Consider the following 17,180-nt stretch of genomic DNA (forward strand, 5'->3'; position numbering starts at 1 on the left):
TCTGCAGTTTGCATGTACAGTCTAGCCTATTATGCATCATTAAATGTAATCACATTTCTTTTTAGAATCACAACTTTAGGCTTAATGTAATTCCCTATACATTTAATTTATCCCATCTATTTTTATCCATGTCGTCATGGTTCGTCCCACAGAGTGTAAGGCAAATGTGTTAGTAAGGGTAGCAAGCTTGATAGTTTGTATAGCCTCTCATATAAAGCTTTTAAAACCAAATTAAATGGTTGGGGCTTTGTTTTCAGTCTCTTTTGGGTACATGAAACCATTGTCGCCACATGGGGGCAGCATCAGGCCTCGCTCGTACGCAGCCAGGCCTATGAACAAGCCCAATATAGTACATTGGTCATTCGAAAATAGCCGATTTACAAGCTCCCATGGGATCTTGTAGATTGGACATTTAATGTGATGCAGTGTAGGTATGGACTTGTGACCAATTTCAAAGAGATCTTAAAGTGAAATATATATAAAAACTACCCCAAAGCACCTCAACTATACAGGAAAAAAAAAGTTCAAGCACATGCAAACAGTGAATTACCCGTTTCTGCACATCAGGTGGAAAGCTCATATGTCCCAAACTTGCAGATTCAAAGCATATAGCTAAAGTGAGCAGAATGTACTTAAGGGGAAGATCTACAAGCTCAGTGTTGTGACACATTTTGAGCTTGTTGAATGACTTTTGGCACCTAGTATGATCAAGCAGCACTTGCCACCTGCCCAGTGGCAAAACTACAATGGTATTGTGCTCGACTGACCAGTAAACTGGCCCGACCAATGAGAATTGTGCAATGAATCTAGAACTAGATACAAGTTTCACATTTTGAAATATAAAACTTATCCATGACAATGGAATTTTCTGAGCAGGATCTGTGCAAGGTATGATTTGTGAACAAGAGTTTGGTAAAGACCAACGGATCAACAGTAGTGGGCTAGTGGCTGAGAATTTGGTTTGATTGTGATTTGAGCTCAAATAAGCTACAAAAAGGATGTATGAAAACGTTTTATTATTTGAATCAAACAAAAAACACTAAAATGCTAGAAATTAAAATAATGCATTAAAACAGTTAACACGGAACATGAAAAATGGAAAAAGCCAAATGCTTTAATTCTGATGACGTAGCGGCAATTTGGACCTCGGAGTTAGCGTTTCAGTCTTAGCAGGGACTCTCTTCTTCTTCCGTTGCTGGGATGCCTGAAAGGAAAAGGGGGAGATTACTGAAATGAAGCTATAAATTCAGCATTGAATGCAGTCATCCTGAGGTTAATCAGGATAACATTTACAAATACCCACAACCTCTAAAGACAACTTTTGATGGTAGTTTCTCAAACTTCAATTTCAAGGACCCCCACAAAACGTGTACAAGATTTGGTTCCATTTGTACACTCAGTTAGAGACTTGGGGCTCCATTTGTCACCGCTAAACCCCTTATCCATAAACCTTTGCCTTTTACCATTTTGCAAAACAAATTTGAATAGTTAAAATGGCCCTACAAGCTCACAATGTAGATTGGCTAGTTGAGCATTGAAAAATGTTTTGCAAAATAGTAAAAAAAAAAAAAGGGCAAAGAAATGTAGAGATAAGGGGTTTAGCGGTGACGAAAATAGAGCCCCTAAGGTATATTCAGACTACAGTTTTAGCTGATAAGGTGACCACCAAATACTAGAACAAAGCTGTGGTGGCAAGTGCTTCACCACTCATCCAAACACGCCTGCTTTTACCCACCACCGTTTCAGCTCACCGCATCACCTAAAACTGTAGTATGAATATGCCCTCATGGTCCATTTGAAATCAGGAAGGGTCCATGGCCTGGACCCAAGAGGGTCTCAGGTTGAGATTAAAATGTTCGACAACCACTGCACAGAATAATCTTAACGGTTGGTACTACCCACCTTGAAGAAGGGTCCACGGTTGTCGTTGCTGCAGACCAAGTTCTCATCGTTCTCGAACGATTCCGCCGAGACTTCAAGCAAATCCTAGACACCACATTCGATCATTAGAATGCTACCTAGAAGCCAAGGACTATTCCATTTCAGAAGTTCATATATATGCACACAATAAAACACTAAGTTTCTCTGAAACTTAGCCCCCTCCCCCCATCAGTCAACAGTAGATGTTTGTGAGTCCAAGATGGCCAACATGGAATTTGAAGTTACTGAAAACTATCGTGGTAGATGACCAAAATGACAAATGAAAAACCCGTTAACTGCCAATTGTAGGAAGTAATGGGCGATCTAGAGCTCAGAGACACTGGATGATGATTTTGAGATGGGGTCCTTAGCCAAAAACACAACCACTGACATAACATACATTTTAAAGAAAACTGTTCTGCCCTACATAGCCAGAGTGCAGTGACTGCCAGGTAGGTCAAATTAGCCTGCGTGTCCAAAGAGGACGTTACTGCATTTTGGCTTTGTAGGGCAGTCAGTTGGCCTCAGGTCTTAATGGGTTGAAGCGTTTACCTGCTCTACTCTGTGTTGTTCAGCCTCCAGCTCTCGTTCTACCTCCAGTGCGTCAGTCGCGGCCTGCAGTTCAATGGTGGCCTGCAGTTCCTCCTGTTGGAGATGCAGGCTCTCCAGTAGCTCAGAGCGCCTGCGAGACTTGACAAGCTCCCTGGGGTACTCAAACTCCCTTCGCTGAGGAGTCATACCTGGAGGACCACAGAGGTTTTGGGGGATCCGTCAGTAAAGGGCCATCACGTTTTGTGAAATGTATTTTTGCCCCATTAAAAACAGGGAAAGCATCAGTGTAATTTTTTTGCCATTAAAAGAAAAGAAAAAAAGCAGATACAGTACAAGCTTACTGTGCATCACTTTGTGCTGCAAGCATGTACATTTGCCAATTTGAAACATAGCAATGTACTAATAATATGAATACTGTAGTCAAACCTGCAATGTGGGCTTGTCAACATGTCTTTGTTGGTTCTTACCAGTAGGGACGTCCTGTCGCAGCTCCTGGTGGAAGTGGTGGAGCAGCTCTTGGGCGCTCTCCACGTGGCTCTGGAGGTCAGCGTGCTGCTGGTCAAACACAGCCTGGTCCTGGGAGACCCGTGTCTGGAGTGAACGCACCGTCTGGGTCACCTTCTCCTGCTGCCCCGTCAGCTGGGCCCTGGTGTCTGGGAGCAATGTGTTGGAATGGCTCTCCACACGCTGAAAGAAACCATACAAATGTTAAGGCGTCAGTCTACATATAGGCAACCAGAACCAGTTGAAGAAATTGAAGTTTTGATTTTATGGAATTTCTGAAAGCGCAGTAAGCTTTGAGAATTCAAAGGGCAGGAGACCATTCCCCCCCCTAGATCAGTGGTTATCAAACCTAACTTCAAGGACCCAGAAGTCAGTGAGTGAAATGGTAAGGGTCCATTTGCCTTGTACACTCAGGGTTAGACCTGCAAGGGTCCATTTGGAAACCCCACCTTGAGAACCACTGTCCTAGATTAGTTTATACACTGGTACAGGAAGGGTACTCTGTATCGACCGATATTAAAAATGTTCTGTTATGTCATCCCCCCCCACTTGCATGTCAACCTGTGATCAAGAGATCATTACAGGTTACAGACGACGTGTCGCAGGGCCAAACCACATGTCTCATCTGCTTTGTCATTTTACCTCTTGGAGTGCCAGATTGGCAGCAGAGTTCTGCCCAAGGAGGGCCATCTGTTCTTGGGCTTGGTTTTGGACCCTCTCCTGAGCTCTGGAGCAGTGATTGCCGTTGCGTTCTCCGAGACCTGTTGGGGTGCACAGGCACGACAGAAGTGAACAAACACTAGAATGAAGTAAAGTAAAGCCATTCCGTCTTTTTGTTATGTGTCATATAGCCTATAGCTCTATTCATTGCTATAGTGAGTCTATCTCTGGCACTTTAAAGAGAAAATGTATGTTTAGGTCAGGATATGAATTTTATCCAATCAGATAACTCTAGGGAAAATAAACGCCATTAAATTGAAACTGATAAGTCTCTCCCCTTTCAAGATGAAATTGGCAACTTAATTCCCACTGAATTTAGTATTCTAAATTGTTCACATACTGCCCTACTTGATCATACTACAGCATCACACAAGCAAAGCATCAAAAACTGTTTGAACTTGTATGTCAGCTACTTTTCTGAATCTATAACAGGACATGAGGTTTCCACCCGGCAGATATATAGAAACATACATTTAGTTATTTCCAGAAAGCATATGTAGGATTTAGGAGTTAATTTCTTTATCGGACTGAGGTATAAAAACTATAAATGGTTACGATGAGCACACCAGTCAAAAGTCCTACCAGTGAGGGAGCGGTGCAGGAGTGAGCAGTAGCCGGTACTCTCCTCCAGGGCCTCGTCAGACACCTGGGCAGTGCAGCGGATAGCGTTGGCCAGGGAGGAGACGGTGGAGGACAGGTCGTCTGCCTGGACCGCTACGCTCTTCTCCGCTTCACTGCAACATCTGGACAGAGAGGGTCGATTGCGTTTGGATTGATAATAAGCATGGCATCCAGTGGTTGCCAAACATTTACAGCTCAAGACAAGACTCAAGAAGTCTTCCCGGGACCAAAGAGTGAAAATGGCCATCAACAGGCTCACAAACGAAGCATGTGAGCTTTTAGATCTGCCTTGAGTTTTTTTTAAATTAATTTATGGAAATATTTAAACTAGATGAAATTGCTGTAATAGATGAAAAGTTGTGATTATCATTTGTTGAATAATCATTTTGTACATCTTTTGGAAAAAAAAGGGAAAAGGTTGCTCATTTCAATATATTTCCAGGAATTTCATGACCGTGGAAACCCTGTGTAGTGCGATTGTATGGTTGGAGTGAAGGTAGTGGTCTACTCACGTTGAAATTGCTTCCTTCATGCTTAGCACAGGTGTCTGTAGAGCTCTGCTGGCTGTAGCCAGACCCCCAAAGCGGGTCTTGTTGTTAATAGCCATCAGGCTGAGCTGGCTTTGGAGACAGTGGATCATTTGATCCATCTCCTGTTGGTAGCAGAACAAGGGCTTCATTTACAAATAGATACCAATACCAGTTTCTTTCCCGATAACTAGTCCCATAACTTGCATATCGGTTAGGCTTACGATTAGGAAAATATTCAGTTTGGAGTTATGTAGAGGTTAAGTTTAGGGGTTGGGGTTTGAGTAATGCCCGATTTAACTTGGCTGTAGACCGGTGTTGGGCGCCTTTAGAGTAAAAAAGGCTCAAAAAGGCATTCATAGAAAATGAGTTAGGTTAAAAAAAAGGGGGCATTAGAAAATGTGTGTGGCATACCTGCTGTTGGGTTTCTGACTCTTGTTGGATCCGTTGAGACAGACTGTCATGTTCGGCCTCCAATGAACAGAGAGCATCCAGGGAGGATGTCCTCAGCTCAGCCAGTGCCTGAACATGACTGGTCAGAAACATATTGACCTCCTTCATTGCCTCCACCTGATTGGATGACAGGGAGTAAAGCCAGACATCAAGTGAGTGCAGTAATCACTGTGCATTTAGTAAATATAATAGCTCAGTGGTTCTCAAAGTAGGGTTTGGGGACCCAGAGGAGTGGGGTTCTACAGTCAGCCAAATGATTTAGCTGTTGTATGGCCAATTAAAATGCGATGGACCAATTGAATGTTCTCAAAATCCACTACTTTAATGTAACTATTATGGTGCTGCCGAATCTTTTAGAATAAAGGCGCTACAGTGCCAAGCAGATAATATTTTATTGGGATAACGGCTGCCTTCCCTCTAGGCAAAAAGAATACATGAAGCTAAATCCATTCCATTACTACAATGCGCCAGTAAGTGAACTCTTTAGACTCGTTAACATTGTGAGGTGGTGCATGATGCAGTCAGAAATGAGTCTAGTCATAAGCGTTTGAATCAATCTGCACAGAGGCAGCGTAGATTCCATAAAGTAAATTGTGCGCTCAGGCAAGCGAAACAGGTCGGGCGCAAGCGGCTGCAGTTTACCCCCTAAAAAAAGATATATTTTAGTGTTCCCATTTTATTGATTAAAAAAAAGACCGTAAGACATCGCCACACACCCCGCGGTTTTATTTGATAAAATGTGGACACGTCCTGGGCATCAGAATTGTTAAGACCAATCCTGTATGGTGATCCCTAAAAGACAAAAAAAGTCCATAGCAAAATACATTCTTCAATTTGGGGGTGCTTGACATGAAGTTTAAGAACCACTGACACATTGGTAAATGTAATTGCATCATACGGACCTTGTCAGCCTGGGCTCTGTGGTCTTCCACGGTCTTCCTCATGGCCTCATTCAGCATTCTGATGGCTGCCACACTAGGAAGAAGGGAGCCGGCAAGAGCCTCCTGAAGGTCCTGCTTGAACTCCTCCTAATACACACAGCAGATATGAAGACCAACTTCCAAGAAATTACACTAGACCATCTACATTCTACATGGTCACAAACGCATCACGACGTGTTTATGAGCTGCCTTCTGTCAAAATGGAGATTAATGGCGACGATTAAGGTCCTCACCTGCAGCTCCAGCAGGCCTTCTCTGTTCTGCAGACACAGCGCCTCCTGCTGGTGGACTTTGTCCTGGAAACCAGCCACACCCTGGGCCACCAGCTGTGTGACTCCTCCCATGAAGGACTCCATGGTGGCCACAGCGGTACGCATCGCCTCCTCGTTGAACGACAGCACTGCGTCTATGGAGGGATGATGGGTTAAAGCTAAATAAAACCTCATGACTGGCCAGGTCCTAAAGTGCGATTTGTGAGTCAGTGGGGGAAGCAGCCCCCATGCACAATAGCAGCTTCCTAAATTACAGCATGTACAATTATGTGTTCCTGCCATCTACATAGTGCTAACCAAGTGAAGAAATCACAGGCCTTGGATATTCTGCACAATGAGTACTTTTAGTACACTTGGATGCCAATACCTTTACTCAAGTACATTGTTTTCGGCTATACTTTTAACAGAGGGAGCATTGCTAAAATATTGCAGAAGTAAAACATTATTCCACCGCTTTAAACTCACCCATGGAAGAGGTGTAGCTGGCCAGCGTGCTGCGGTGCTTGGATGCCTGCTGGCAGACACTGCCCTCCATGTCACTGAGCACATGGTCCATCCTCTGGCTGAAACTTTGGTGGACAGTAGTGTTCTGTTGGTCCACCTGGAGTTTAAAAAGCAGACCGTTACTGGACTGCCTTACCTTAGCAACCCAATGAAATCAGTTACACTTTCTTGACTTAAATGCATGCTTGACGTTCCATCCACAGAACATGTATATATCGTCAGTCACCTTGTGTGTTCAGGAAATGGACAAAATAAGCGCATTTACCAATGTAGTTCTTAATCACAAGCTTGTTTACTTTTATTTGATTTATAAAACCCAGCGAAATCTTAATTATCCAGGCCACCGCTAATATACGATACTGGCTAATTTTGTCACTTGTGTATAGCCATTATTTTACAAAATATAGAATAAATGTTTGGTCCTACAGCAACGATATGAAGTAACAGAACGTGTGAAAGCAAAGAATTGAATAGCACCTTGTTCTTCCTGTCCAGCTTGTCATGGAGACCAGACACATGGCTGGTGCTGATGTGGGCTGTATTCAGCAGCTGGAGATAAGACAACCCATCAGATTAAGGTAGTGATGAGACTAGTTCAGCTTCCTCACAGGGCAGGGTGCAATTAACCCGACAACCCATGGGGTTCTGCCCAACAGCAACAATATATTATTTTGTTTTAATCCTCACCTGGTCAGCAGTGCTATACAGCTTCTCCTGGGTGAAGGTTAGGTCAGAGCTGATGAACTGCTCCTCTGTTAGGTGTTGTGCGGTTTCCTCGAGGGCCTTTGTGGTCTCATCTAGCCTGTAAACAGAAAACCAGGACACTTATTACTTTCAAGAACTGCATCCCTCCCACCACCACTCTGGTCAGCTTCTTTTTGAACTAAGGTGGTGCACATGTGTAGTAAATAGTTGTAATGAACCTGTGGTCTCGCTCTTCCAGCTGGACAGTGCGCTGCTCCAGTTGGCTCTGGCTGTCGGTGAAGAGCTCCATCACCTGGGGAGAGGAAATGGACCCAATGAGTGGCTATAGCATTGACACAAGGAGAACGTTCATGGTCTGGGCAATTAAATGAGAAAAGACAGGAGTAGATCAATATAGATTCTGTCCAAATAAATACACATGTCAAAAAGCCTTGTATTCATTGTTTTGTTTTCACTGAAAGCAAATAATTTGATGGTATGGGGTTGGAGATTAGACTCACATTGACCCAGTCATCAAATTATTGACTTGGAGATGAGACAAACTGTGAATTAAAGTCTGGTGTGTATAAAAGTTTGAATATGCACTTACAAATGCCAGCTGATTACAGTAGTTGGGCAAGTAATATGTTGCGTTAAGATTCCTAGTTAATCAACTTGTGGTGCAAAACTGTAACATACCTTCTTCAGCTCCTCCTCTGCAGCAGAGATCTTTTCCAAATATACAGCTATAGTCCCGTCCTGGGAGGTGATCTGCTCTGTCATGTGGCTGTAACACAAGGAGTAAAAATATGAAATGGGGGGGGGGGGGGGGGGGTGTAAATTGAGCTACAAAGTCATCAGGAATGGTGAAAAGGGCAGAAGTTGCATTAAATATTTTTCACACGTTTGGATAGGCATCCAATGTTGTATTCCCCCAGTGCCATACCTGTAGTTCTCAGTGGACAAGTACACCCCATTCTTGTCTCGAGCGGCAGTCAGGTCACGCTTCAAGCGCTCAATTTCCTCGGTGTATTCCTTGAGTGGGGGCAAGAATGGAGTCCACATATAAGATGACTGACATTCAGCTTTGTGCGTTTGTCAAAAACAGATGGTGAATCTGTACAGTCTACTACAGTGTATAGTTTTAAAGGTAAGACAACTTTGGTAGAAGTTTGGGTTGTGTAGTTACCTAGCCATGATGAAACTCCAATGTGGACAAGTCAAAATTGCTCCAGTGATTAGAAGTTGATAATTAAAAATTTGCTCCTCATTGACTTACATTGCATGCTGAAACAGCTCTCAAAGTCACTCTTTTAGTACATACCAAACAAGTTTATGCAGACAATTATAGATCACCAAAAGAAAATGTATAACTGTTGATTTTGCCTTTTTTTTATTAAAACCCAGACTGGATCTGGAACATCAAAACATTTTCATAAAAATGTTAACTTCCTGTTTTTTACCATGTTGTCTAAATCAACTTTGTGTTTGTTGATTTACTAAAAGTGTGATTTTGAGAGCCGTTTCAGCATATGAGGAGCATATTTTGAATCATTGGAGCATTTTTCTTGTCCACATTTGGAGTTGCATCACGGCAGGGTAACAACTTTGTTTTTTTCAACCAAGGGTCATGTTTTAGGTTCTTATTAGAGAAAGTAAAAGATGAGTGTTAATTTGTTTATTTGCTTCTTTCGTTTTAGCGATTTTAGCAATTTTTTACAGGGGGCGGGGGCATTTGAAGATTTTACAAATTATAGCGATTATTTTTTTACCAGTCCTACTAGACTCCAGGAAATGACATCTGCCCACAAAAGATCACAGGATCTACTGAATGTGAAGGTAGAGTACTGGGGGGGGGGGATGATACGGTGTGTCAAATAGGCTCAATATGTCAGTTTGACACGTCGCCCTTCACATTCAGTAGATCACTAGATCCCGTGATCTTGTGGCCAGATGTAATTTTATGAGGTCTAGTAAATAAATTAATCTCTCAAAAAAGAAATTAAGACTCATCTTTTACTTGCTCTATTAAAAAAAACATGAACCTTGGTTGAAAAAAACTGTTGTCCCAAGGCAAAATTCCTAACGTGACTTGTTTCTCCATGTACCTTTATGAGCGTTGACTTGGTCATCTTCTGGTTAATCTCTGGCTTATTCATGATGTTCTTGGCTCTGCTGGCGTACTCCAAGGTACTCAATGTCTCCTACACAGCACAGACAACGCAGCACCAACGTCAACATAGTCTAATCCATAAAAGGATTGAAACTTTTGAAAGGCATCAACCTTTCAATCCAGTAGCTACCTCTGTGTCTTATTAGTTTGCTATACATGTAAGCACATTATTTGAATATTTAGGTCAGGTTTTAGGAGTTTATACAATCAGTATTAAGTCTAAATGGGCTAAATTAACTGTAAATCTTATATTGGGACGCACACACAGATCCGACACACCACAGGTCTGACATACTGAAATCACCCGTCGTGCCGGACAATGAGTTTGTCAGACATGCTATATAATTTTTGACCAAATCACACAAATCGGGAAATAGTGTACAAAAATAAATTCTGATGAACACACCTCCAAGTTGCAGGAAGATGGAGACACCGTGGCGATGATCGACGTCTTGGTCCGTCCCCCTAGAGAGTCTTGAAGGATCCTCGTCAACTTCGACTCCCTGTAGAACATTAAGATCATGTCAGGAGAGTACCTTGGTAGTACCATTTACTAGTGCTGCAAACGAATATTCCATATTTGAAGGAATATTCAAATTCTATTAAAGAATAGACAAAGGTTCGAATTTAAAAAAAATGCTGTGAGAGCTCTCGCAAGACTGAGCCATTTAACGTTCAACGGCTGGTCTCACGAGATCACAGAATCGTCAGTCATGGGCAGAAGGGAGAAGTCTCCCCACAAGCTTTACTTAACGTACGACGGTGCCGTGCGTAAACACTATCCTAAAAACACCGGGAGACAATGAATTAAGCTAAAAAAAATAGTTTTGCTGCGCACCTAAAGAACCACTGCCGTACAACACAACCACAGTTTACCTATAAGGGACGTGAGGTCTCTTCTCCACCAAGGCCGTGATCACTCTGCCGAGCGTCAGCAGAGACTGGTTTATGTTGCCTGCTTCACGGGCACGTTTGTCCTGTGCCCCCGAGCGGCCGATGTTTTCACTGCCCGCAAGATCAACCTAAAGACATGGGGACAGGTTGAGTTGTGGTCCACTGGAGCTCAGCAGGTCTCACTGAGCCAACAAGGCATTTACACATTTTTACAACTTTTAGTAGTGTTAGTTTACCAGGTTAAGCTTTCCAATCTTCACCAACTCTTCTCCTTCCAGGGTGATCTCCTTCATGATAATGGTGATTGAGAACACCGAGTGGGATCGACTTGAAAAGAAATGTTACCATGAATACAAACAAGGTAATTGAAGAGGCTTGCTAATACTAGTGTGTATATCATAAATGTATATATATTTATTTTTTCTGTTGAATACCTGGAATAGGCATTCATGAGTGTGGCAGCAGTCTTCCTCTTGGCAGAGCCTCTCTCAAGGATGGAATAAACTTCATTCTTATTGTGGACTGTGATCTCCTCCAGACCTTTAACGACCACGCCACGCTGACAAATACACAGCTAATTAGTCACTTACAAAAATAATAATAATCACCCATCGTTTACTGACAGCATGCACATGGCTGCAAGGATGTTGACCCTTTAATAATTTTGGAAATATCCGATTGTCCCCTTACGCACGATGGTTGATCGTGGGGAAAAACCTGATCGGAGAACTTCTAGAATTTCACACAAACTACCCAGCTTTAGCACTCTATAGCAACAGTAAAACAGTACTTCAGAGACCGTACCTTTTTGCCTGGGTCATCGAAGAGGTTGAGCTTTTCGCCAACATCATCTCCAGGACTCAGCAGGTCAAACAGCTCCTCGTTATAGATCTCCAGGAGGGACACTTTGACAGAGAACTCTGAGCCACTCTCCGACAGCTTTTCGAAGATCTGATGCAGCGTCCTGGGGATTATCCCAGCCAGTGGATCCTGAAATCAAACACAAGGTTGTGGAACACCAGTACGATGCGTTTTGCCCATTTGGCAGATATTAACTTAACTGCACCCAAATGAACATGATTGCACTGTGCACATGCATTTGTGAGACTGATTTAGTATCCATCAATGGAAAACTGAAAGCAGACAAAACCTCAGTCCAAAAGGAATATTTTGTTTTAATCACCATGCAGCTTGTAACTGCCCGAACAATGGCCTGCAGTACTTTGGTTGTGTGAAAAAGTTGAAAAACTTACCTCCTCCCAAGTGACCTGCAGATCTGGGCTTCGTTCGCCTTCCATGGTGAAGGTTTTGCCGGTCCCAGTCTGTCCATAGCTGACCAATCACAACAAATATACATCAGCCACGGATCATGTACTGTGCCATTTTGAACAGTTAGTTAAATACTAATTATTTAACTAGTTAAATTAAATACTAAAATAAAGAATTTGGTTTAATTTGGATACGATGTTCAGAAAAGGGTAAAAAATGGACATTTTAAACATGCGTCCATGGGCCAGCCGGAGGGAGTAATAATCACAATCCCATAACCCTAGACTAGGCAGGCGACAGCAACTGTTGGTTACTGCTGCACCACTACACATCCTCAAGTGGCTACAACACAAGTTTAGTGCAAATGCTTGCTTACGCAAAGACTGTGCAATTGTAGCCCATGATGACCTCGTCAAGAATCGGGCACACTACGCTCCGGTAGACGTCGATCTGTTTTGCTGCGGGACCAAAGACCTAAGAGACGATTGAGGGGAAACGTTGTAATGGAACAAACATTTGAAATGTGGAATCAGTTGTGCATGTATTTTTTTTTTAAAAGCCTGCTCACCATATCAAACGTGTAGGCCTTTCTGGCTGTTGCCCTGTCATTGACCCCACCAGACTTGACAATCACCTCCCTTCTGCTGGGCTCACAGTTGACGACATTGTGGGTGCCCTTGCTCTCTGCTGCACTGAAGGGCCTGAAAACACAAGGATAAGTGACTCAAGTTAGTGGCACAACATACACATTTACTCAAGTACTGTACTAAAAGTACAAATATTGTACTTTTACTCCACCTCATTTGACAGTCACAGCTGTAGTTACTATTCATTTTGTGGATTTGGATTACAAAACTAACATTATAGCCATTTCTTGAAAATATCAAATCTACAAGCTCACAATACATTGGGGTGAAAAAAGAAAAAGAAGAAGTTTGAGACAACAGTTAATCTGCTTTGTTTTTGCGAAATTTACACGTAGGGCTCGTTCCCGATGTGAACGTTAGATTCGGCGCGGCTGATCAGATGTTTAAGTAAAATAAAGAATTTGGTTTAATTTGGATACGATGTTGAGATTCAGAAAAGTACAAATTAGACATTTTAAAAGGTCGCGTCCATGGCCAGCTGGAGGGCGTAATAATCACAAGTTCAACCATGGACTCAAACAAACCACAACAGTGGAAGTGCAAGTACTAAATTGCCCTCAACGAAACTAAATAATTTTGCTAGCCCTGTAGCCCAGGACCAAGGCTATCGGAGATGTATTTTATAGAGTCTGAACCATATGAAATACATAGGGCTTTCCGTGGTTTAGTGTAGCTTAGCTCGGGTCCGTTGCAAATGTAACGGCATATGGAGCTATGGACCAGAGCTAGGTGTAGTTTAGCAGCTTAAACACTCATCAGTCCCTCGCACGTCAAGATTTTCATACATTTTCGAAAATAGCCAACCTACAAGCTCAACGCTATTTTGTAAGCATATTTGGGGATTGCTTGACCAACAAAGCTGCATGTAGACGAGGCGTTTGCGCCAGTGGTGTAAAGACTAACCAATTACATTTACTCAAGTACAATTTTGAGGCATTTCGACAGCCTTCTACTTTGGGTACTTTAATACAAGTTTGTACTTCTTTTACTCTTGCATTTCTGCCTTTTACTTGCAATATTAATTCTACATTGCTTCAAGAACATGCAAGTACCACCACTGGTCTACAGGGGCACCGCACAAAACGCGCCCACCCACAACAAACCAACAGAAATCAGTGGGGTAAACAATTACAATAAACACAAGCGTTAGCATAGTAATGAAAGTAAAATACCTGCATCTGACGACAACCTGAACGTTCTTCCCCTGCTGCTTGTCCTCTCGTTTCATGCTCGTGTTTGATGCCATTTTTGCTACAAGCAGGAACACACTACAAACACTAACTTTCCACGTAAAAACTCGACGTTTAAAAAAAAGACAGACGATTAAGACAGTAAAAGACACGGATAAAAGTGGTCCAAGTGTGTTTGTGGCCGAGTTTTGTCCTCGAAATCGTTCAAACGGCGAACTTTCAACACAAAATAACGTTGAGAACGCCCGTCCGTTGCGATGTGTGTTTTGTATTAGCCGCCTGCTAGGAGCTAGAGAGAAGAGAAGAAATGGGCAAATTCAAACCTCGCTTTAAGATCCACGTCAGCCAATGGCTGAAGCCGAAAGAGCCGTTACGTCACCACATATTGGATCACGTGTCCTCGGCGTAGCAGCGAGGAGGGGTGGGGCGGAGCTGTGTGTGTGTGTGTGTGTGTGTGTGTGTGTGTGTGTGTGTGTGTGTGTGTGTGCGTGTGTGCGTGCGCGTGTGTGTGTGTGTGTGTGTGTGTGTGTGTGTGCGTGTGTGTGTGTGCCCAGACGTTTTCATTTCCAGACTGACTCATTGTGATTGTTCAATGTTCATACATTTAATAATTTGCATCTACATTGTGGGCAATGGGAACACATAGGTCATAAAAATCGATCAACCCTTCATATATTTCTACTTGCAAAAAAGAGATTCCAAACTTTAACCTTACTACTACTTTGTACTACTACTACTTAGCAGAGGAAAATATGTAAAATCATGCACATTTATATAATTATTACAATAGTAATACATGATTAATGTAAATCGCTCTGGATTAAGAGCGTCTCCTAAATGCCTAAATGCCAGAATAATTTACATTTGGGGGATATCTTTCACAATAATAAATATATTACAGGCATTTACTTACTTTTTTTCAGGGTTGAAGGTCAAAGGTTAAAAATTGTTAAAAATTAGTCCAGGGATTTTGAAGTTGTGTGAATTTCTGCCTCTGTGGGGGGGGTAGTGTTTGTCTATCTTGTGAATGAAGTATATTTCTCGGATGACTAGTGTGTAGGCCTATACGTCTGTACATCTGTAATCCACGTAACAAATTCGACACACGTGCTCCACACCACCACAGGGAGTGCAGTGCCCGGTTTTGGACACACGGTTGTCCAGAACCGCCCCAAAAAGGCCTCTGCCCGGGCTCTGGACCGGGCCCCTGCCCATGGTCCATGGAGCTGGCCTGTTCTGACCTCACAGCACTCCATATTTGGGCATGCCTGACACAGACCTCCATATGCTGGCCTGTTCTGACATCCCAACACTTCATATTTGGGCATGGCTGACACAGAACTCCATAGGAATAAAGGGATACAGAGAGACACATACAGAAATCTGACATCATTATGACGTTGGGCATAAAAGGGAGTAAGGGACACAGACGTAATATCTGGAAGGGGCATTAATTTCCAACTTGCATCATTCCAAGAAGGCCAGTGCCCAACGGATGCCGCCGTAGAGGCCCCACGTGCACGTATGCACGTGTATGCTCGTATATGTCGATGGTGACGTAATTAAGATATGTTTCAATGTCGGGTTATAACTGGCTGTCGAAGGTGACGCAATTAGGATATGTTTCAGTGTCGGGTGAATTAAAGATAATGTCTGTATGTATAGTAATCTGAAACTTTATTACGTCACCATCGAAATCCAGTTATACCCCGGCATTGATATATATCTTAATTACGTCACCATCAACATCAGTATATATACCTCCGAGCATACGTACATAAAAAAGCCAACCGACCAGTGCGACCACAGTATAGTACTTTCAACTTACAGTACATACATACTACGTTACCTGTTACCCAACCAATATTAAAACATATAACACATTAAACGGGTGGATACAATTTGAACTAGAACTGCACTCTGCCGAGTGCATACTTGCTTGTTGCACACTAGTAGGCCATAAATGGCCTACTAGTGCGCAAGCAGAGCGCGCAAGTACTTTAGACCGCTGGAAACTATCACATCTCAGTATCTCTGTGAAGGAACGTTTGAAATGTATAATCATTACGTGTAACTATTTGCTACCTAACTACTTTTTTACAGAAAAATGAATCATTGATATGTGATGAAAAAAAAGGTATATAAACTGAATTAAAATATATTATACAGTATAATTATTTTATTACTTATTGTAAATTGTCAATTGTTTTAAATGTTTTAAATTTTGTACTATAGTGATATTAATACTAAATCATGATCAGAGTAATATGTGTCTCTAACTTCAATTTCTGTAATAATACTTTCAAATTTGTTGAAATATACATGATCTAAAATACTTCCGAAATCTGTAGTTGGATTTGTATCTCAGTGATGACGTAAGAGAAATGGTCATCTGTGTAATCTGGTCCCACCAGATACCACATTACGTCATCGTTGAGAGCTGGGTCCAGAGTACACGGTGTGTATATGTATGACTAGCTCTCAGTGATGACGTAAGAGGTATGGTCGTCTGTGTAGTCTGGTCCCAGCAGACCAGGCACAGATTTACAAATTACAAATCACATTACAACTACATACAGAGTATGTAGTTGTAATTTGATTAGCAGTATACTGTGGTTACTTGGTTCCAAAAAGTGAAGCCAAGTTTTTTTCAACCGTAAGTCTGTGCCTGGTTTGCTGGGACCAGTTACAACATTACGTCATCGCTAAGAACTGGGACCAGTTACAACTGGTCCCAGTTCTCAGCGATGACGTAATGTTGTAACTGGTCCCAGCAAACCAGGCACAGACTTACGGTTGAAATAAACTTGGCTTCACTTTGAAGAGACCAAGCGAAATGATTACTTGCGCGCTCTGCTTGCGCAAGTAATAATTACTAAACTGTATAGTGGCACTGCAGCTCACAATGCTTAATAATACACCACCCATTCTAAAAATAAAATAAAAAAATCACACCCGTGTGAAGTGAGGGGCACTCTTATCATCGTCCATCATCATACATCATCTCATTCCGGCCAATCACAATTTGCGTCCTCACCTTCGTCATCAATGTTTGTCTCACACAAGGTTTGTGTTTACACTATAAATTGTCCATTCATTGTCAATGGAATTTTAACGTTTGTGCACACACACCAAAAGCTGGACATATAAGGCTAGCAGGCCTCAATAATGACAGTGGACACACGTGAACATGATGCACAGTTTGTGTTGTATGATGTCAGACGAGAGCTCATTCAGGCTTTATGAGACGAGAAGAGACGTGGTCAGTTAATTATTTAATTAGGCTGAACAGACCATTCAACAGATGCC

The 17,180-nt window shown here is 42.3% G+C and overlaps 1 protein-coding gene across 1 annotated transcript; it reads right to left on the reverse strand.

Moving 5' to 3' along the window:
• Positions 1-996: 996 nt before the first annotated feature.
• Positions 997-14,145, reverse strand: LOC308335051 (kinesin-like protein KIF11). The gene is made up of 26 exons (XM_080792000.1): positions 13,854-14,145; positions 12,603-12,735; positions 12,411-12,508; positions 12,019-12,097; positions 11,570-11,755; positions 11,200-11,324; positions 11,002-11,092; positions 10,748-10,893; positions 10,278-10,374; positions 9,807-9,902; positions 8,645-8,733; positions 8,398-8,485; positions 7,938-8,011; positions 7,702-7,816; positions 7,492-7,563; positions 6,976-7,111; positions 6,472-6,644; positions 6,200-6,325; positions 5,259-5,414; positions 4,830-4,969; positions 4,279-4,439; positions 3,619-3,737; positions 2,940-3,159; positions 2,473-2,660; positions 1,903-1,986; positions 997-1,204 (listed from the first exon to the last, which is right to left on the reverse strand). The coding sequence occupies exons 1-26, from the start codon at positions 13,925-13,927 to the stop codon at positions 1,115-1,117; spliced, it is 3,156 nt and encodes a 1,051-aa protein (XP_080648126.1). The 5' UTR covers positions 13,928-14,145; the 3' UTR covers positions 997-1,114.
• Positions 14,146-17,180: the final 3,035 nt, after the last annotated feature.

This window comes from Protomyctophum bolini, assembly GCF_963924005.1.
Source record: "Protomyctophum bolini genome assembly, chromosome: 20".
NCBI lineage: Eukaryota > Metazoa > Chordata > Actinopteri > Myctophiformes > Myctophidae > Protomyctophum > Protomyctophum bolini.